Source organism: Tuber melanosporum (assembly GCF_000151645.1).
Source record: "Tuber melanosporum whole genome shotgun sequence assembly, scaffold_50, strain Mel28".
In the NCBI taxonomy this organism is placed as follows: domain Eukaryota; kingdom Fungi; phylum Ascomycota; class Pezizomycetes; order Pezizales; family Tuberaceae; genus Tuber; species Tuber melanosporum.
Genome location: NW_003299096.1, coordinates 483,380 through 504,904, shown reverse-complemented (window position 1 = coordinate 504,904; position 21,525 = coordinate 483,380). Strand labels below are relative to the sequence as shown.

At 49.3% G+C, this 21,525-nt stretch overlaps 3 protein-coding genes; 1 reads left to right on the top strand and 2 right to left on the bottom strand.

Moving 5' to 3' along the window:
* Positions 1-2,985: 2,985 nt before the first annotated feature.
* On the bottom strand, positions 2,986-6,806 carry GSTUM_00008977001 (uncharacterized protein; the record flags this gene model as incomplete). Its single annotated transcript, XM_002840414.1, has 3 exons — positions 2,986-3,749; positions 3,796-4,460; positions 4,510-6,806. 3 exons carry the CDS (start codon positions 6,804-6,806, stop codon positions 2,986-2,988), a joined length of 3,726 nt encoding a protein of 1,241 aa, XP_002840460.1.
* Positions 6,807-15,019: 8,213 nt separating this feature from the next.
* GSTUM_00008975001 (uncharacterized protein) lies at positions 15,020-15,788 on the bottom strand. XM_002840413.2 has 2 exons: positions 15,484-15,788; positions 15,020-15,431 (listed from the first exon to the last, which is right to left on the bottom strand). Exon 2 carries the CDS (start codon positions 15,298-15,300, stop codon positions 15,046-15,048), a length of 255 nt encoding a protein of 84 aa, XP_002840459.1. The 5' UTR covers positions 15,301-15,431; positions 15,484-15,788; the 3' UTR covers positions 15,020-15,045.
* A 1,540-nt stretch (positions 15,789-17,328) lies between these two features.
* On the top strand, positions 17,329-21,175 carry GSTUM_00008974001 (uncharacterized protein; the record flags this gene model as incomplete). XM_002840412.2 has 3 exons in its annotated part: positions 17,329-18,084; positions 18,166-18,397; positions 18,457-21,175. The coding sequence occupies 3 exons, from the start codon at positions 17,329-17,331 to the stop codon at positions 20,646-20,648; spliced, it is 3,180 nt and encodes a 1,059-aa protein (XP_002840458.1). The 3' UTR covers positions 20,649-21,175.
* Positions 21,176-21,525: the final 350 nt, after the last annotated feature.

Sequence of the window (21,525 nt, the reverse complement as noted above, 5' to 3'; positions counted from 1 at the left end):
AGTGGTGTTCCCCCACTCTACCATACTGCTGTATATGCTACCCCCCTCACACTTGATCAATCCAAGACCTCTCCGACATACATATCCGGGCGTCGCTCTATAACTACAAATAACCTTGTAGCTATATACCAACCCCTTAAGAACGCTACCTCGGTCCGGCGGTCCGCCCGTAGAATACACACAGTTACAATACCGAGTAAACTAATCCACATCAGCAGATAACGTACACACTCGTCCCAAGTCCTTGGAGCAGAAGAAAAAAACCGATCAGAGCCTCCAAAGTGTTGGACGGAAGTGTTTCTTGGCTGCTCACCGCATGTTTCCCCTATGGCAACGACTTCACAACCCTAACCCTCTTGGTATCAACTACTCCGACGCCTCTATGTTTGACTACTGGTTAGTCCTACACATCAAACGCCATATGTGACAACATCTGCGACGATACCTGCGACGACTCCATGTTAGGAGGCTACCCCTATCATATGGAAATACCGACTATCCTTGGTCAGAACATACCCTCGGCCGAAGCGGCACAAATGGGCGATAGTGAGACTGAACGTGATGGAGAACACGGCATACGCTGGAAGTATGTGGAAGCAGATTAGTATGATCTAGGGAAGAATAAAAGGCAGCTTGTTTTTCCTTGATAGTTGTTTTCGTTCGTTATCCAATCTGTCTCTCTTTCCTCCGTTACTCGCATTTGGGTCATATCAGTCTTTCCCGTTTCTTATTACCTATTGTTGTTCTTTGCGAGAATACTTCTCCAGTTCGGATATTGAAATTTATCTTTACATCTTTGCCCTGCTTAAGTCAACATTGTCCAAATCGCTGCCGTAATCCTTTGTTGTTTAAAACAAAGTACCCACCTCTTACGCAGCCAGGGTACACCTATCGTTAACGTTAAAAGCCAAAGTCCACCCAATATATTCCCCTCCCCCCCCCCTACCCACTCAGTTCCTCTCCAGCGACACGGGCACCATAAAATATCAGCGGGTCTCAATACCTATCCACCTCACTCCCGAATGATTCCCTACTCCGGCAAGCGCATCTATCGCAAAATTTAGCCATGAAGTCGATCTTTTTATAAAGTCGCCACATGAAAACCCGAGATGGTGATAACTCAAGACCGCGGAGGGATAAAATCCACCCGGCCAAATCCCTTTGCTCATTATCAACACCTATATATTAGGTATTATATATAGATCCTATCATTGACGTTTCTAAATAGAGACCGGCTGCGCCCTCTCTTCCCCTCCGTATCCTGTTTACCAGTCGCGCGTTTTATATACGTCCAGTCACACACACACAATTTGCCCGCAGACAGTTCGGCATATGAATCGGGGAGTCAATCGTCGTCCCCCCCCTCGAGCACGCTCCATTGCGTCGCAACTTCGGGGGCTGTCTGTCACCAACTGCTCTGGTGTGGCGTAAAAATCGGAGACCCATTTTTTTACTGTACTGTACAGTACCGACCGACCCCGGCCGAGTACTGTTAAGCTTGCAAAACCCCGCCCGAATATTTCCACCTCACTACTACCACATACCTCACCTCCCGCAACTATAGGTACAGATTTCCCGGGCGACCTCCACAAAGAAATACTACAACTTTTTTTTCGCAACTTTACCCCTTTAACTGTGGTGGGGGGGCACAGCTAGTGTTTATAAGATTCCCCAGACTCTGATACTGTTTTGTAAGGTGTGTTGCCAAACACTTTCAGGAACCTTTTTTTACAGGGTACAGTACTGTACCATAATAATATTATTATTATAAAAGGAAAAAAAAATTGGATTTTTAAGCGAACCCTAAAAAAAAAAAAAGAGAGAGAGAGAGAGAGAGAGAGGGGAAATTATGTATCATAACATAATATTATCATAGTAAGAGAAGTCCAATAATTTCTTAGACCCCACAATAGTGCGTTTTCAAACCGCGGTTTGCAAAGCATGCACCACCAGACACTACTGCCAACCTTATGATATCATCATACAAACGCCAGTGTGCCAAATACCCCCCCAAAGTCTCTATAATACAAACCTCTGCGATCGAATTCATAAGAAAGAAAGAAACCCAACCAACCACTTCCTACCACCGCCTCCCCATTTCCACATCCACATCCTCCCCCTCCACCCTATTCCTCCCCGAACCCCCCTGCCCCTCCCCCTCAGGAACCTCAATCACGGTATCCAATCCCCCACTTCGCCCTTCGCCCTTCCTCTCCTTCTTCTCCTTGCTTCCACCCTCGTCCCTGTGAGCATCACCCTTAATCCCCGAAACCCCAGCGCTGATCCCCCCTACAGCTCCCCCTCCACCACGCGTCAGCGAAGAGTACCAGAGCAAAGCAGGAAATAAGGATGACAAACCAGTTTTTTCAGTGACCCCGCCGCGCTTCCTAGGAACTCGCTTGCCCAAGAGAAATCCCGCACCAAAAAGGTACACGCCGTAGCCAACGAGGAATGTCAGGGCGAGGAATATTGCGCAGAGAGAGAGTACGGCGATGATGGTGGCTGCTGTGTCCGCTTTGTGGTCTGTCTGTGTCACTTGTGATTGTAGTGAGGGCGGCGAGGGTGGTGAGTGTGGGGCGAAGGGGGAAGCGTCGAAGGATGATTCAGGGGGGGGTGCCGGTGACATGTCGGCCTTTGTGCGTTTTACTTTGATAAACCGAGAGGCAGAATGCGCTTCTGTATCAGAGCCTGAGCTTTCTTGTTTCGGTTGGTCCGGAAGTTTGGAAGTTTGGAGATTTGGTAAAGTTCGGGGATTGCAAAGGGGTATTAATTTGGTTTATTGCTCGATTTAATGGTCGTTGTTTGCCATTACAATTGGGACTACAGCGATGTCCGAGCCACAATGGCATCTATAAGATTGAATGTCCCAACTCCATTGTATTCTAACCAAACTGTAAGCACATGCCGAGTGATGACACATGAATTATAATCAAACGCATATCCCCGCTTCAAGCTTAAAAATATATGGTACATATTCCCGAATATTCATTCCCCGCTCTCCCCGACCTTATTTCCAAACAAAAGGTCGTTCTTCGTTTCCCGATCCCAAACCACTACCCCATCACTTCGCCTCTTAAAGTACGCAACCCGATGTAGCGGAATAAATTCTAGGTCCGTCTGCTCCATCTTCCACTTCCCAACATCCATCTCTCTGATTCCTTTAAACCTGTCTTCATATCCTATCAGAAAATCGTCCGGGTCCAAAGATGGATCCCACCTGATCCGATTGATCACGTCGAGTGCCGGTCGGAGTTTTCTGCCAGGTACAGGCCTTTTGGGCGGTTTCCTGGTTTTTGACAACGATGTCTCTTTGACGCCCGGACAATTCTGATCGTCATTGCGCACGTATCCTTCATCATCCGAGCCCAGTTCGGTATCAGTAAGGTTATCTTCATTCTGTATGAGATCGTCCTCAGGACCGTTATCGCCCCAATCTCGCTCATCTATTTTGACAGCTCCCAGAGAGGACCTTCGAACATACTGGACTTGAATCCATGAGTCTGTGGAATCGTATTCAAGCGCACATGTTGAACGCTCTTTGAGGTGCTGCTCAAATCCCTGTAGAATTTCCATGAACGTATTCTCATCCTTTTGCTTTTGCTCTTTCGACCTCCCTTCTCTAGTGCCATTGTTGGACAGTCCTACTAGGTAAAACCCTCGCAGTTCAGTCCATTCATCGAGCTCGGTGGTGCTAACGAACCTCTGTGGCCAAACCCGTGCGAATATAAAAGGTGCTTTGGTATTTAACCCTGCTGCTCTTAGTATTTATCTCTCTAAAGAAAACCCTATACGGACCAACTAGAAGCAAGGGGATTGTGCTTTCCACCCATAGAGTTAACGCCTTTCCTCTCCTCAAGGTGTTTCCCCAATATTGAACGTCGATCTTTACATAGCTTTCATATTCCGCTAAAAACTCGTTTTCTCTCCCCATCGATCTTAGGTCCCACCGCCCACTATCAAGAGCCTTTTCCGCAAGTTCAAACTCCCGTGTTAGCGCGGACACACTGTGTCTGGTGGCATTTCTCGCAACATTGACCACTGGCGCATAGATGCTAGTAACGGCCATTGGCTCCCGAGAAAACCGCTGATAACTAGCTCCAGCTGAGAACTCCGGATCACAAATAATCTCCGTCAACCACTCGGTTTTTGAGTAATAAGCGAAGAATAACCTAACGATCTTTGCCGCAGTAACATCCTTTGGATCTCCATCAGCCAGTTTGCATATGCGTGCCAACAGAAGAGTTATGTGAAAGCCACCGAGATATCCGAATCGTGAGGAAAATACCCCACTCGCAAGAGCCCATATTTTGATGAAGCGATGTGCTAGACGGAAGACATTGATATTTGGTATCGTACGAAGGAGAAATTCAGTATCTCGATAGGAATTAAGAGATTTGAGCCCGGATGCAGGCAATGAGAATACCGAGTCATTCGGAGGTAGAAGTGGAATAGCCGACCAACTGCCCTTGGTAAGCACTGGTTCCAGGCTATTTATGAATGGTAACTTACTGCTCAATTATTGCCAGGGATTGACAGTACTGTAGATCAAACTTTATATTCCCAACCTTCACCTCCAAGACAGGGACCTTGGAATCAACAAATCTTGTCAAGCGGATTCCTCGTTCGCCGCCAAACCTTCTAATCCTTTTTCTCGCAACCTCAAAAAAGGTCTTTGCAGAAATGGTTGAAACACAGAGGCAATCTATGTCAGAATCCCTACCATGGACACCCAGAGCATAGCTACCCACGGGGGCCAAGATAATCGGGATAGCCCCACGAGAAGGTTTAAATCCAACCCCAAGTACTGATTCCTGCTCTTGTAGCAGAATCTCTCTTAGAGACGTTATAGCAGCCTCTCTAGCATCACGATCAGTCTTGCAAGGCATGTAGGGGTCAACAAGGGCTTTCAGAAGTTTATCATCGATATATATCTCCGAGAGTTGTAACCTTGCACCGTTTCTCTGCCCGCCGGCATCTCCGACATCCGGGCGGAAATTCAACATAACGCTAACACCCCAATGGTCACTGCCACATTCCAGTGTTTTTTCACTGTCCTGGGAATTAATCTCTGGAAATCCAAAGCGGCATACACTCCTAACCCTCAAATCTCCAGTCCTCTTTATCAGTACCCGATCGTACCTCTGAGGGCGAGGATCACTGTTCCATCGCACGATCTTCGCTGCAACCGGGTTCGTGAATGGATTGAACGTGGCTCCCCACTCCCCCTCCCCCTTGATCTCTGCAACGGTATTATCCGCCTCATAAGGGACAAAATCTTCCTCGTTTGAGCCAAAAAATATTTCCCAAGAGTCAGAGAAGAGCTCCTCGTCAATTAGCCCTTTCCGGACCAATTCGTGAGTATCTTTTGAGATACTTCCACTCGCCAACGCCGAATCAATGCTTTGTATTGAGGTCTGGAGGTTGAAGTCTCCCGCTACAATCCAATCACTAGCGGAGTGTTTAGTGCGTAGATATGCTGAGAGTGTTTTCAACTGAATAGCCTTTGCTGAAACACTCCCATCACCAAGACCACAAGTAAGATGGACAGTCGCCACAACAAGTGGTTTATCTGGACTCCCCAGTTTCGGAAATGATGCAATAACCGCACCCTTATGGCGTTTGGTGAAGTCAAGCCATTGCCATTCGAACGGTCCACACGAAAGTGTAGCAAATATAACACAATTCCTGATACTAGGGAGAACCGAGTTTGAAGAATGTGTGCATAGAGGGTATCGGGTCCGAATAGCATTATTGGAGAGAAGATGTTGGAGAAAACCATCGGTTACTTCTTGGAGACAAAGTATTGAAGGTGTCGCTAAACTCGGTGGAGTAGGATGGATCGAAAGAATCGCATCTATCAGCAGCGGGTATCTTTCAACTGGGGGTGGGAATAGAGAATCCGTCAAGACATTGTAGGTAGCAATTGTGATATCCTTCGGGAGGAACCTTCGCCCTTGAACACTTGCGAGGTCGACCGGAACCCAATCATTAATTTCCGTAGAAAACTGACAGGAGGCACCTGGCCTGAAATATCCGAAGCTCTCTCTTGGGCCAAGACCTAACCTCTGGAGTTCGTCCAGACTCTCTCCAGATACTCTGTCAATCTCGGACTCCGTATCCGCCTCCCCTTCTCCATTCTCCGCCTCCTCGGTGCCCCGTTTTCCCAGAAGGATTTCATCAACAATCCTCATATTTCCCTCCTCATCTCTTTTCATCACCGCTAGCCTTGTCACAAACCATTTAAACGGCTCAATTGAAATTCTGTTCGCCGTCACCAGTTTCTCAGCCTTAGACAGCAAAGAATTCAGGGGCATTGGGTCTAAGGAAGTCTGCCCCAAAGTAAGATGCGGTCTATAAACACCATCACCCGTCCTTCCTTTTTTTGTGTATTGGCTAGATAGCAATCCCTCAAGCCGTCTCAGGGCTCTCCCAGATGCTGTCTCTGGGTCCCCAACCATCCCACCATCATGCGGACCCGGCGAGAGGAATATTGTGGCATTCTGCTTATGTCGGAAGCTCCCTGGCCGATCCAACTTTAACCAAAACCCAAACCCATCATCCTTGCTCTCCTGAACCACCCTTCGGAGATTTTGAACAGCTAACGGGAGGCTCTCAGGCGTAACGAAGGGGTAGAGCACGTTGATGTGCGGAGGCCATCTCAAGTAGGACTTATCGTATAGTGAACGGAGGGCGTTGGTCTGCGGGTGGTAGAAAACCGGAGGGATAATAGCAATCGCAGTCTGGTAAGAGGAAAGTGATTGTTCTCGAGATGAAGGGGTTCCGCTAGCACCGGTAGTTGTCGTCATGATGGACACTTTTAGAGTCCAGGGTTAGGTTTATGATTCCCCTAAAACCTGAAGCTAGAGAGACTAACCTCCTTCGGAACCCATTAAGATACCAGTACCTACGAGTAATAGTCTAGCGACAAGTTGAAGGTACAAATACCGGTGCACCGGTAACCGCACTGCGCCTTCCCTATTGTTCTCAAGGATAGGTATCGCCGCAATAGCGCAGGTGGAAGTCACAAAGATGAATTTCAGCCGGTAGCCGAGCAGATACCAGTGGGCCAGTTGTGTTTGTTATCGTTGTGAAAACTGACGGCTTGAAGAGACCTCTCGGATCTTCTTATTGTAAAATCAGCCAACTAGCCCCCGCACCATGAGTCCATCGGGGGTGAGTGATTTCGAAGTACCCAGTACAAGTACGGTACATGAGTTATACCAGTCACCGCTAACTAGTTCATTTGTTGAGTCATTGACAAGCTTCTTGATCCTAGGATTCAGTTCAAGTACAGTACAGTACTGTAGCTGTGTGTCACATCAAGTTATTGTATAGTGCTTGTACTACCGGTAGTACCGGTAGGGTAGTGCAAAAGCAAAGCACAATGATTCACTCACATCCCGATGGACTAACATTTCGCTTGGTGAGTTGGGAGATGAACTGCGGTATCATTCACCTAACAAATACTCTCGTCGCCCTTCTCTCCTTTTCTAAGAAAAGTTACTTGTTTAGCGACTAATTCCCAACCAGGTTCAATGGAGTAACCAGTCAATAAAACAACAAAGCAGTCAAGTCCTGGGCCCACTGTAGATGTCAAGACAGAGTCCCAGCACCACGATGACCTGCGCCCGAAGTGGATGCCTTCCCAGAGAACATAATAGGGAAACACAAAATACCCGACATAGGCCTCTATTCCTCCACGAGAGAAGGTTTGAAAAGACGCAGAACACCAAGCCAACACACACCGCCGCGTTCACCTATCGTGGCATATCACCGCTTTCTCTTGTTCTTTCCCCACGAGGGTGGTATGCCTCCCATGCACAGCCCGCAACTTTTATCGAGAAACAATTCAGACCGCTGAGATATTTGCCTGCTCCAGCACAAACACCCAATAAATCCGAGAAGCAAACAACAGATAACCGGGCACCAGGGGCCATAAGTCGCACCAACAACCCAACACCACGTAGCGAGTGATCCACAATGACCCTAGAATCCACCACCCCACGTGGCGCCCGGGAATAATTTCAACTCGGGGAAATGGAGACTGAGAATTATTCCCACTCCCAACAGATGATGAACTCCTAACTAACTCCGACAAACTCGACCTGCGTACGTGTGTGTCCCTATAGATTCCCACCAATTGTTCACAACACGCATTCCCCCACCACGGATCGGAGTTTGTGATGACGATGGGATACGGCGTGGCATCCATTCTTGAGTTTACGGTATCCATCGGATAATACCCGTGTCTCCGAAGACCTATTAACCCCCGGAAGGAAGGAAAGACCTGGGTAACAAATTACAAGCCCAGGCTCATGATACTGTAGCATCTCGTAGAATATCGCGGCGAGAGGGCAAGATTTGGATGCGGGCCGCCAAAAGAAAAGCTAACCCAGATTAAAACACCGAAAAAGAGCTCATCGACATGTTGATATCATAAACCCCACAAAAAGCGCACATATATATACCGGTATCCCAACTGCCACAAGAATTACCATGATAATATGATAACAATTATCGTTTAGAAACCTCCCTGGACAAAAAACCTGAGCAGATAAATCACCACTATCTCTCTCTCCAACCCCTCATAATACCTTTTGACTAACTACTGTGAAACAACCCAGATAAGCGCAACTTGTGCATATCATTCAGCAAAAAAGCGGATTACCCGTAGCGTTATTCCCATCGTTAAAAGTTATCCGTACCTTTTTCCTACCGGGTAGAGTATACAGTACAATACAGTATGGTAACGGTTACAGTGATTTTTACAGATCGAAACCGGCCGGTGGCGGTTCGAATGACAACGCAAGCGCACCACGCATTACGTTACTTGCACTGGATGGATTGCGGGTAGCGGTGGATGGTTTGAAACCTTTACAGTGTATCATACTGCATCCGCTCGGGTAGCTGGGAGAGTTATGGTGTTCAGCGAGACATTGATAGTTATAAAACCACTGGGGATTGGCAATTTGCAGCTGTGCTGTGTAGGCCACTCGAGCTGATTACAGTAACTCCAATTCACTTCCGAAATGGCATTCATTCAACAAGAGCTCCAAAACATGAGCTACAAGTTATCACCAGAGATTACCGACACCGAACCTCACTCACCACCACCAAGTTATCGTCTTATCCATCACCCATACGGTAGCTATCATAGTTCCCGGTTAACAAAGCACAAACACCTCCGCAGGCCCACCACCACCAAACACCCCCCAAAATCTTTCCTCCCATCACACCCACCCACCCACATACGAGTACTGTACAGTACACATATACACACAGCAACGAAAAAACTGCACACCCACATCATACCAAGACCTGGTCACGATAACCTGCAGGTGCCGCCCCAGCGCATCATATCGCAGATTAACACCCACACCCACACACTCACACACCGAAAAGCGTTTCGGAAGTCCCATTCTCGGTGCTCCACAGTTAGCGATTTATGGACCCTGAACACAGCAGCAAAAATGAGGAGATCAAATTCCGCTCGCCTCATTTTGGTCGCGTGGTCATATAGAATCACTCGAATAGCGAACACCAGACATCGGGAAACTAAAAACAGAAGAAACAGGAAAACAAATCGCGGGATTTGTCTGGCAGAGTTAAGCGATCAAAGATCTAGGCTAGGTCTTGCGATAATGGTTGCTCGAGGAGCGAGCGAGCGGTTTTACGGAATGAGGTTTCGAACCCGTTTCCCCACCCCCACAGGAGTAACCTGATATCGCGCCATCATCCTCATTATCTTGAGATGCGGAGTATCGTTCGTCTGTGGGGCATTTCAGAAACTGTCCGTGGAGAGGAGGAAGGCTGGCTCAAGATCCATACCGCAAGCCATGAAAAACTAGCGAGCGTCATTTAATTTTCAGCCATGATATTCTATTTATTCGTTTATTTATAAGCCCCACCCACGCTTTTAGTCGGTCGGTCAATTGGTCGGTCGTGAATAGAACAGTCGTATCGTATCGTCTCCTGGTTGGTGATACCCCTCTCCTCTCCTCCTTCTTTCGTTTGTCCGTTCATCACGTTCCACTTTGAAACCCTCACTCCCTCTTCTTTCCCCCTCTTCTCCCCTCCTACCCCATCGCCCCTCTCGTTCTTTCTGTCTATCCGACTGGCCTTTCCACGGATGGATATCCGCTTCTGCGGCGGCGGCGCATGCAATCGCCCCCTCCCTCTTAATACCTCATCTTTCAGATGACAAGTGATGGGTATCGTACAGTTATCGTATCATACCGATAGTGTGCCCCAGATTTTACTTCACTTTGGTTCACTTTTTGAGCTTACCCCACATTTATCGTTGATGCCAAGATTTGGGTTCGGAGGTGCCGTACTGTAGGTTGGTTGGTTTCGCCCTTTTAACCTAGACCGTGGATGTGGTGGTGGCTATGGTGCCCGAGTACTCGAGTAGTGGTGGGCGCAGCAAGTGTTCCGGAGACACAATGCCGGTTCCGGCACGTACGATTGGACGTGTGGTTTGTGATGTTATCAAGTATGATACGTACGTATACCGGTATGATAGATACGATAACCGGTACTGAGGGCTAGGGTTTTATTATTGTTTGTTGATTTGTTTGTTTGTTTTGGGTTTCCGCTCAGTTTGTTGTTTGCCTGCTACCGGATGGTACTGTACCGGTACGATACCGGTAGATGACGGGGAGGATGAGTTGCCAGTGGAGAAAGCCAGATGCGGTCCCACGATTTGCAAAAGAGAAGAGGAAGGGGAAGAGCAGAGAGAAGAGGTCGCTGCACTAGTCGAGTATTCTGTGCTGTAGTCCTAAATTACTGTCGTTAATTAATTAGTGCAACCCTCATTCCTCCCCCCCCACACTACCGGTATGATAATTTATTTGGAGGAAGAGATGGGGTGGTGATGGGCATTCAAATTCAGCTTAATCCAGATCAAATTACGGTACCCTGCACTTGCTTGCTTGCGCTTGCAACCTTAGAGTACCGTGCTCGAGGACTCGAGTAGAGTGCTGGTACCGGTAGATGTCCAGCACTCTGCAGCCAGACGCTCCTCGTCCAAATTAGACAAAGACCGGCAAACCAGACCGGACTAGGGGAAAAAAAGTCATACAAGGGAAGAGGGAGAGAGAGAGAAGGAGGAGACAGAAAGCGAAACAGCCAGAGCCTTGCGGGCAGTCCCAGTACGGTAGTCTACTATGTGCATAAACCGCGGTGCTATATATGATAACCACACCACCGTGAGTGCCATACATAGGCCGGAGAAATATTCTTTCTCCCCGTTCCTGTACTGAGTACTGTACCGGTACGTGAATACCGTACTATGCTGTACGAGTAAAAAGGGATATCGGCACGCCAGAGCCCAACACTTCTTCGCTTTCGCCTTCCACAAGAAAAAACTGCCGGGTGGAAGGAAAACCATGTTTCCCCCAACAGCAGTAAGAAGAACGCCGCAATACTGGAACAAGGCCAATACCCTAGGGAAGAGCTTCAAGGGCCCTATTTTTTCTCCAACCAGTCCAGGGCGATAGTGTGGGGAGCCGGCGGCGCTAACTAATTCACTCGAGTTAGGGTCCTCCAGCTGCCAATCCACCCATCCCCCATATCTATCAAAGGGCCAACTTACCGGTACCGTAGACTATCCTCGTTCTCCACACAGGAAAGGAAAGAAAGGGTAAAAGAGAAGGAATGGGCCGGGAGGGCCCTAGCTCTCTCTCTCTCATACGACAACTCACATGGATGATGGAGAGAGAGCTCTTCCTGTCCCTTCGGGCGCCCTACAGTACGTAATTCAATGCATGTGTCACCCCCCCTCCCAAACACCCCTGTTCTATGCTGCAAATAAAAAAAATAAAAAAATAGAGAAAAAAGAAAAACCACATCTCGAAATTCTCAGCCTGAGTCTGAGTCTTAGGTTTTAGAAAGGGAGGGAAAATGTACCGGTATTTACACCCCCATAAGTAAATCGAAATTCAATAATCGTGCCAATAATTTGTTACAGAAAACGGTGGACCTTCGCTTCGCTTCATTTACCCCGCAGTCGGAGAGTGGCCGGGGTTACGTTACGTTACGAACGACTTGTGATAGTCTAATACTGAGGCGGATGGATGGGTTTCATGTGGTCCTGATATAACCTGTACGAGTACGAGTACCGGTGTTTGATAGCGGCCATGGTGGAATAACAGATGGATAACTCTTTGACTTGGGAATTTATCTAATACATAGCGTACCCTACTCGCGGATGATGATGGCGGCGTGTTGTGTTGGGGGTAAATTTAAGATCCCTTTTTGAAAAACGGTATATCTCATTTATTTATTTATTGTTCTTGTGATCATTTTGGTCGGGATGGGAACGCGCTAAAACTGTAACTCGGGCTTGAAGACCGACCGAGGAGAATGGATGTTATCACAAGTTGGAAGTGCTCATACAGTTACCGGTAGACTTATCGTATTCTGGGTTTTTCGGAGGATGGATTGATAGACGTGTTGGAAATTGTGGATTATTGAAAGTGAAAAAAGTGGAGCTGAGTTTGAGCCGAGTCGAGTTGTGCTTGGGGAGGAGGGAGCTTTGCTCCCCCCCACTCACTTGCTTGCTCTGTTCAATTTGACACCGGTACCGGTGTGGTGCACCCCCCCCCCCGGTCGTGGGTTTGCGATGAGGGCAACGACAGCCAAACCTTCTTTCCCTTCCCTCCCTCGACACCCTCGGCCTATGCACAGTCAAGGGTTCGGGTTAAGAAGAGGAAGGGGGAAGAAAAAGTCAACCGGTGCGATATTCCAAACTCCAGGAATTCACCCAGGCACGGCAAAATTCCCCAGAAAGATGGGAGGGTCCAAATCAGTTTCCTCAACCATCCATCCTCCTACCGGTATATATCACATCACATGAAGCGTGACAAACTTACTCGAGTATCTCGAACACGTTGGCAAGGGGAAGAGTTTTTTTTTTTGCTCCATACAGTAGACTGTGTCAAAAGCCCTTCGAAGGTAGAAAAGGATAAAAAGCCTTCGTTCGGGTCATTGCAGAATGGAATAATCTCCATGTGGAAACTCGATGCTGCAGCAAAGTGTTCTATTGGATGGGGGGAGTTTCGGTGGTTTTGAGAGTGCTCGAGCAAAGAAGGGTTCCCCTTGCGTGCGTCACATTTCATGCTTTTGCTTTGCTTCGAGTAGGGTGCTATTTGGTACATACCGTGGTCTTCTTTTTGATTCCTATATATCACAGTAACCACCCGAGATACGCTTTCCAATTCTTTCTTGAGCTCCTTCTTTGCTTCTTCTCGACTTTTAGTTGCTTATTCCTTAACTCGACCTCAAGCACCAACTGTACTGTACGAGTACTCGTGGGGCATCTCCCGAACAACGCTTTCAATGACGAGACGAGTGCATTGGAAGCCTTGGTAGTGCAGCGCACAAAACCCGGAGACAGAAAGAGCTACCGTATCGTACCGTGCTCGTGCTGTGTATCCAAACCACAGCCGAGCTGCACCACTGATTCGTGAACCCGCGCATTGTCCTGTATGCCCAAAAAAGCCTCCAATCAAAAAAGAACTATCGGCCACCACCACCTCATTGCTTGATATTGTATCTCCCTAGCTGCCCATACCTCATCTACTTGCGCTGGAAGGAAGGAAGGAACGGAAGGTACTCGAGTAAACTGCAACTGTAGAATGCAATGCACATCGCGCTCCCACCGCCAAACGCGCAGGGATGCCAGTAGCCCAGCAAGCAAAGAGAAAGCAAGTGAAAGAAAGGGTCACAAGAAACCGCACCCGCACGAACGAGTCCTGCTCCCCGTGCACGACGCACCCTTCCATCTTACCATAGCATCTATCCACCATAAACCCGCCCCCTCGCACAGGTACACCAAATGGTTTTTTCCTAAATTGTTTTTTTTCTCCCCCTCTCATCCTCGTTTCGTGCGTGGAAGTTGCCAGCGTTTTGAGAGAAACAGCTGTTCAAACGAAGGGAAGAGACAGAAGAAGAGGAAGCTTGAGCTGTATATTGTATGCAGGCTATGCTTTGCTACCGTATTGCTAGCTAGCAAAAGAACATCACCAGTCCATTCCATTTGCCCTACTCCTCCCCTTCCTCCTTCATCCATTCACTCCATCCCTTCACACCTGGCACATCATACGCGAACAACTCACCAGTACGAACGAGTATTATTCTCCGCCTTGCCTTGCCTTGCCTTGCTTTGTCTCTCCGCCGAATGCTTTTTCTTTGAGATCTGAAAAAGAAGGCGGTTTCTTCACCCTCCCTGACATTGGAGAAGGAAAAGAGGGAGAAGACGAGAAGAGTCCTGGAGATTGAGCAACCGCACACTACTCTCGTCCGTCCACGTCCCATATACTACCGGTAGTTCACTCTAGCAACAGCGCGGACAATCCCTATCGTCAGTGCGGCCGAACTAGAATTGCGTTACTCCCCCATTCCAAATAACCTCTGCGCGCGCATCCCTCGGATATCGAGTCGGCTCACGCGATCGACCACTCTTTTTTCTTGAATTATTCATTTTCAGTAAAGGGCGGTCTTTTTTGCGGGGCTTTCTTTCTTTCCTTTACTACTCTCTATTCAACTTAATTGCGGCCGTTCCCCCCACAGTTAAACAGCGATGACGACGATAACTGGCGTACCAATGGCGAATAGAGGTGAGCGTTCGCCCTCTTGTAGCCAAACGTGGAGATATGGCTCGGAGGAATTGGTGGATGGGAAAGCGCCCTTATGGCGTAATAGTGAATTTGGAGGGGAGAAGGGATGGTATGAATTGGAGAGAGTGTTGGAGATGGTTGAGGTATGTCAATTTTTTTTTTTTTACGAATGGAAGGAATTGGTGGAACCGGTCAGGGGATGGTTGAAGGGGATGTTGCAAGGAGGAATTAATGGGGGCGCATTTTTGTTGACCAGGGCGTGCTTTGAATTCTAGCTTCTACGTAGTATGATCACGGCGCCATTACCGAGTAAACAGAGTGGACCCCTATTTTCTGTTGGGAAGCGACAAGAGGAGGAGCAGGCGGAGCAGCGGCGATATCTCTTATCCCACAATACACTTGATCAGGCACGTAAAATTCCTACCCCTCAAGTCTGAACACACTTGGCCCCCCCTCCCTCTCGTTCTCTCACACACACTCTCACCCCACCCATTCCGCTCTGTTTATCTTTTGTGTCCTTCCTGTCTGGCATTACCTTGGTTCTGTCTCCCAGTGCTTGGCCGGTCACTTGATCGCCCGGTTCAGCTCTTTGCAACCTAACTCTCCCCAAAAACCAATAATTCCCTTTTCTCCTCCCCGAAGAGACAAATAGTTTAATGTATTTCACTCTTCCCACTGCCATCGTCGCTACCGCCTAAGAAGTGCAAAGCGTGTCGTTCGGTTCATGATAGTCTAAATAACTGTCGGAATCCCTCATAGCCGGTGGAATAAAAATAAAAATAGGGATAAAAGGGGGGCACGAGCTAACATAACCTGTAGGATTCCGATCAACACCAGCCGCTAGACCTGTTAAACTGGATCTTACCTGCGTACGCGGACGACGACGAGCCCCCACCACCTTATCGAGAGATCGAAGAGGAATCACTCGCTACCAGCTGTGTACATCCTCCTCTGAAGAAGATGGGTGTTGAACCTCCACCATCCTTCTTTTCCGGGAAATTTTTTGGGATCACAGACAGAGCTGGGAAGAAAAAGGCTGGCCGCGGCAACAAAGCACCGGGAGGAGCAGGGGCCGCGAGAAAAGGCTCCGGTAAGACACCAGCAGAGGCGCCGAACGATGGTGAGAGCGGTGATGCCAACCCTAATGGCGGTGGAGCTGGTGGGTCAGGTGGTGGAGGCGACAAAGACGGCGAAGACGACAAAAAGAAAGATGAGGAAGCGAGGAAATTGAAAGAAAAAGAGGAGGAGGAGAAAAAAAGGAAGGAAGAGGGGGAAGCAGAAGCCAAGCGAGAGGAACAAAGGAAAGCCGATGAAGTCGCACGGGAGAGAGAGGCCCGGGGCAGGGACGACAACGATGAGGCTGGGTTTGAGGTCCATACCACGGGGAAGTCAAGGAAAGGAAAGGTAGTGCAATGTTTATCGCTCCCCCACTTATAGCATCCAACCAACAAGAGTTACTTACTCTATCCGGCGTATTTAGAAGCAAGAAGTACCATCGCCTGAAGAAGTTGTAATAGAGGCCGTACCTGGTAACGATGGAGTGCCTGGAGGATTTGGAGACTCTACCGACCAAAACCCTCCATTTGGGCCCGATCCACTGATGGGGGCTCAGGAGCCCGAGTCCGAGCAGAAATTGAGTCCGAGAGAAACGAAAGAAATGAGAAGGAAGGAGAGGGAGAGGCAGAAGAAGGCACGCGAGGATAATGAACCAAAGAAGTCCATAAGCAAGGTATGTTTACAATGATAATTCTCTTAACTGTCATTATTATTTGGCCGCTTGGGATTCAGTATACTCCGGCACCCTGCATTTGCGTGGTGCATGCGATATAAAAGCCTCAACTGAGGTGCGAGTAGGCTGATTGATGCATCATACGTGTACAATAATTTTTGTGAAAATAGCCAATCACGTTTCAACGGAAGCCAGAATGGCTAATAGAATCTACAGAGAGATGCGGTTCCAGAGGCACAGCCTAAAGAGGCACCAACGCTAGCGCCAGCCCCTCCTCCACGAGAGCCTATAGGGGAGCACAAAAGAAGAGTTACGGAGGAGCCCAAGGATGATGTTGACTCTGAAAAAGAACCAGACGTCATATCTCAACCGGAAACCGTAAGGGTTCCGGCACTTTCTTCCCTTGGTGTGGGATGGGGTAGGAGGCTCTTTTCTTCGCCTTGGGGTGCTGCAAATACCCCCGCCTCGAACCCGGATAACGGTCCTGGATCTCAAACTGTGTCCAAGTCGTCCGTAGTTCAAGAGCCACCGGCCCAAGCGCCAGCAACAGCCCTCAAAGAAGAAGCGGAAACAAAAAGGGCTAAAAGGGGGAAACCAGCTGCCCAAGAGCCCCACCTAAGGATTAGGGAAGCCGCTGAGACTATTGCAGCTTCAGAGCCAGAGAAAGAACCCCGGCTAGCGCCAGTGCCTGGACGGGAAACAGAAATAGCCCCCGTCCACGAGCCAAAGAAGGAGGAAAAAGAGGCCATATCCCCTATTAGGGGAAACAAGAAGGACAAGGACAGAGAGCAAGAGGCAAGGGAAGCAAAGAGGCTTGAGAAGGATAAACTAAGGGCTGAGAGGGAGAAAGAACTGGAACTGGAACAGCAAGGCGAAAAGAGAGTTAGAGGGGTGAAGGGTTCAAAAGTTGCGGCAAGGGCAGCGGTATTCGAAGCGAAGGCGGCCGCTACTTCACCTCTGAAGAAAAAGGGTAAAGGGGTTATGGAGAAATCAGGGACAAAGTTAGAAACCGAGGTCGAGCCTAAGGTCGAGCCGGAACCAGCGATGGAATCTATCCCAGATGTGACTGTAAAGGAAGTGGTTATGGAGCCGGAGCCAGAAGTCGTCGAGGTAGCTCCGGAACCAGAGGAACCCAAAAAGGAGGATCCATTCCCTGAGCCTACAACACTGGAAGAAGAGGGAACCTACGGTCCGGGTTATGGAAAACTTTCACACATTCAGTATGCCGATGCTTCAAGCATAAAATATGTTCCAACGCCCAACGAGGCCTCCTATGCACCTGTACCAGAGGGACCCAAATACGCTCAACCAAAGATGTTTGAGTACGCTAACCCATTGGCTTGGAATTTTGCAAAGCCCAGGAAAACTAGAGAGGCTGCGTCTGCACCCGCTCCGGCGCTCGCGCCCGCACCATCTTCAGCTTCCGTAGAGACTCCAGCTCCCGCGGAACCGGCGGCGGCCGAACTAGCGCTAGAGGTAGTCGAAGAGGCACCGGTGGAGGGGTCCCTCAAATCACCTATTGAAGAATATGGAGGTGTTCAGATTGCGGGTGCTGCTACGGAGGTTATGGGAGCAGAACCGGAAATGGCTCCGGCCCCCACCCCCGAGGAAGAACCCACCCTGGCCCTTGCCCCCGCACCTAAAGGAAGGGAAAAGAAACCAAAGAAAGATGTTTCGGTCTGGGGTACATTTCTTGGAGCGCCAAAGACGGCGAAAAAGAAGGCTCCAGATGTTGAGGTCAGCATTAATTCCAACCCTTGTGTGATAGAAAGCGAGAGCGATGTAGATCGCGATGCTGAGCTTGAAGATGGGGAACAGCGTGTTCGAAGGTCTTCTATTGAGGTCGATGCCAATGGTAGTCCCATCAGAGTGGTCGGTTTCAGGGAGTTGTTGAAGATGAACAAAGAAGTTGGAAAGCGACAGAAGGGTGCGAGGAACATGCCTCTGGGAGAGAAAACCCAGGAAGAAGCTATTCCAGAAGTCACTCCAGAAGCTACACAAGCTCCTCCATCTGCTCCGGAATTGACAGTTGAAATTCCGCAATTTGAAGGTTGGTCTCTTGTGACGTGTCTTGGGTATTGGGCTGGTTGCTAACGTCGCCTCTCGCAGAACCTGAAATTGCACCTGAAACGCCAGCGCCTGAAATGCTTCCCATCGAATCGTATCTCGTCCCACCCACACCAATGGTACAAACACCCCAATTTGACGTTGGCGAACCCTCTCCACGCGAAGGTGAATTTCCTCCTCCTGCTCCTGCTCCTGCTCCTCGATCCTCAAAGAAAGAGAGAAAAAAGAAGAAAGAGCGGAGACACGAAGAGGAACCAATTGAAGAAGCTCTAGTTCCCCTCGAGCCAACGACCGTTGAACCTGAGGCAGAACCAACCGTCGAGCTGGAAACAAAACGAGAGGTTGCACCCGAACCCGAACCCGAGCCCGAGCCAGAGCCGACTTACTTGTCCAAGAGGGAGAGAAAGAAGGAGAAAAAGAGGAAGGAGAGAAAAGAGAAAGGAGTGGTGGAAGAGCCTCCTGCGCCCGAGGTGCCTCGAGTTGTCGAAGCGGCTCTGCCTGAGGCCGAAGACGTGCCCGAGCCAGAACCTGAGGCGTCTCCTACTTCTGGTCCCGGTTTGATTATGGGAATGTTGACCGGTTGGGGAACTAGATCTGGATCTGGCTCCGCTGCCTCTGGTGTTTCCGCGAACGCAGACCCTGGGTCCGAACCGGCTGCCGGAGGCGAAGCTGACGCTAACGCCGAAGATCACGAGCATTGGTCTCGGAAAGATCCCGAATCAGAGCCCGAACAAGAGCGTGAATCCGAACCGGCGCCAGAACCAGAATCTCCAATGGGAGGGCAGAGCCGAGAGCACAGTTTCGATGCGGCGTCGGCCCCGGTACATTACATCGGATATCCGGGTTACCAGGGCTACCCTGCCTACCACTTTGACCATGACCCACCTGCGCCCAGAGCACTCGCACCAGAAGAGCTTCCGGAGGAGAAGCCCCATCGTCATCGCAGTCGCAAGTACCGCGAGCTTCAAGAGGAGGTACATGCTACGAATGGCAAGGAAGTCAAAGAGAAACGCCGCCGCCGCAAGGTGTCGATCCAAGAGCCCGAAGGTGTCGCCATCGCAATGGAGCGGAAGAAGACGCATTCCTCGGAGAATGTCGATGGAGACAAAGCTCGCAGGGAGCGACGGCGCGTCAAGAAACTGGCAGCAGAACAAGCAGAGATGGATAGATTGCGCAGGGAAGCTGAGGAGAGGGCGCAAGCCGAGCATAGGGCCTGTGCTGAAACTGAGGAAAGGGCGCGCATCGAAGCAGAAGAGCGTGAGCGTGCCGAAAAGGAGCGGAGACGCGCCGAGAGGCGAGCCAAGAAGGCAAGGAAGGAGACCGAGATCAGAGAGAAGGAAGCTAGGTTGCGAATAGCTGAGCAGGAAGCTTTGCTAAGAGAAGCCGAACTAAGGGCACGGGAGGAGGCCATCGCTGCAAGCCGACAAAAACTTGAGAGACGGAAGTCATCCAGGAGAAATTCTGGCATCCCAGCCGAGGCCAGCGAAACCCGAGAGGAAAAGGAAGCCCGAAGGGAAGCCCGCCGCATTAAGAGGGCTGCAAAAGAGGGCCGCGTCAGCATGTCCAGGTCAAACAGTGACCAAACGCAACAGCGCGCTCATGGTCGTGTCAGCATGTCCGGCTCCAATAGCGATCAGATCCAACATGCACAGGACCTGGCGAGGGCCATGAGCGGCATCAACAGAAGATACTCGGGTGCCTACATTCCTGGCGGTGAGCGGAGCGACCCTTACAACGAGGAATATGAGCGCGAGCAGCGTCGCCGAATACGCCGAGAGCGCCGAGAAGCACACAAGGCACAAGAAGCCAGCCTCTGGCAGAACAGGGAGGACATCAGCGGCTCAATAACCCCCGAGCAGATCCCTGAAAGCGAAGATGCGAACAATCACCGTTTCTCGTCCAGCTACTCCAATGACATGATGGAAGAGGAGCAAGCACTCAGGGAGCGTAGGAGACAACGCAAAGAGGCGATAAGGGCACTAGAAAGAGACGTGATGACGGAAAAAGGACCCATAGTAGTTGACGAAGAGCGCCGGGCGAAGAAACATGCTAGGAAGGAGGAGAAGAGGTCCAAGGAGACGGAGGACCCCGAGGTTAGAGCTGCACGCCGTGCCGCAAGGGCGAAGAAGAAGTTGGAGAGGGAAAGGTTTAATGGTGGGTTGACCGACTATGAGGGTGGTGTTGCTGGGGGCGGTGGTAACAAGAAAAGCTGGTGGAAGAAGCTCCTCAGTTAAATAAAATACCCACTCCCCCCCTCTTTTTTTGCCCTCAAAGTGGCAATGGCGAATGTTCTCTCTGCTCATTTCTCAGTTTATTTGTCGTTACAGATACCTGGAGTGTTACGGATTTGATGCCTTTTTTTCAAGCTTGCACATGATTTACGCTTTCTACTTGCTTTCCTGTCCACCATGTATATATATATATATTTTCGATATCACTTTGTCGTATTGTCACCTACCACCTACCGCCCGCTACGCTAGAACCGGTTCTAATTCTGATTTATTTTACTCACCCTTCTACTGCCTCCCTTCTCTTATCCCATTCCATTGCTCGATATCCATCAAATATTTTGTTTTAACCTTTTTCCACTTTTGCTTCCTTTTTATATCTATTTTTTATTTATTCATTTTTCCCCCTCTCTGTAATGCGGCGCGGTGCGGTACGGGTTCACGCGTCTGCGTGAGGTGGAGTAAAGGTGCAAAGGAGAAAACAGGGGAGGGAATTTTGGTTCCAAAACTAATTTCATGGTTTTATCTGTCTATTGTGGATTTTCCGTGAGTGCTAATGAGTGGTGGTGATTCGTAACTTTTTTGTCACTGGATGACTTTGCTCATGTGCTAAAATTTATATATGTGAACGGTACAGTACTGTACCGTACAGTACTAGTAGTGTAGGAGAGCTGTAAGTAAGAATTGTGCGATAGGTTTGATTGCGATCGGGGGGGGGGCGAAAAAAAAAAAAAAAAAAAAAAAAAACCCTTTTGAGACTGGGAGGACACGGGTGTCGTGTGCTGGCGTTTGGAGTGTGTGCAGTATCGTATGGGGTGTTGGAGTTCGGAGCGGGTAGGTGATGAATGCTGCTCGGGGGGAAGGGGGGGGTATGATATGCTTT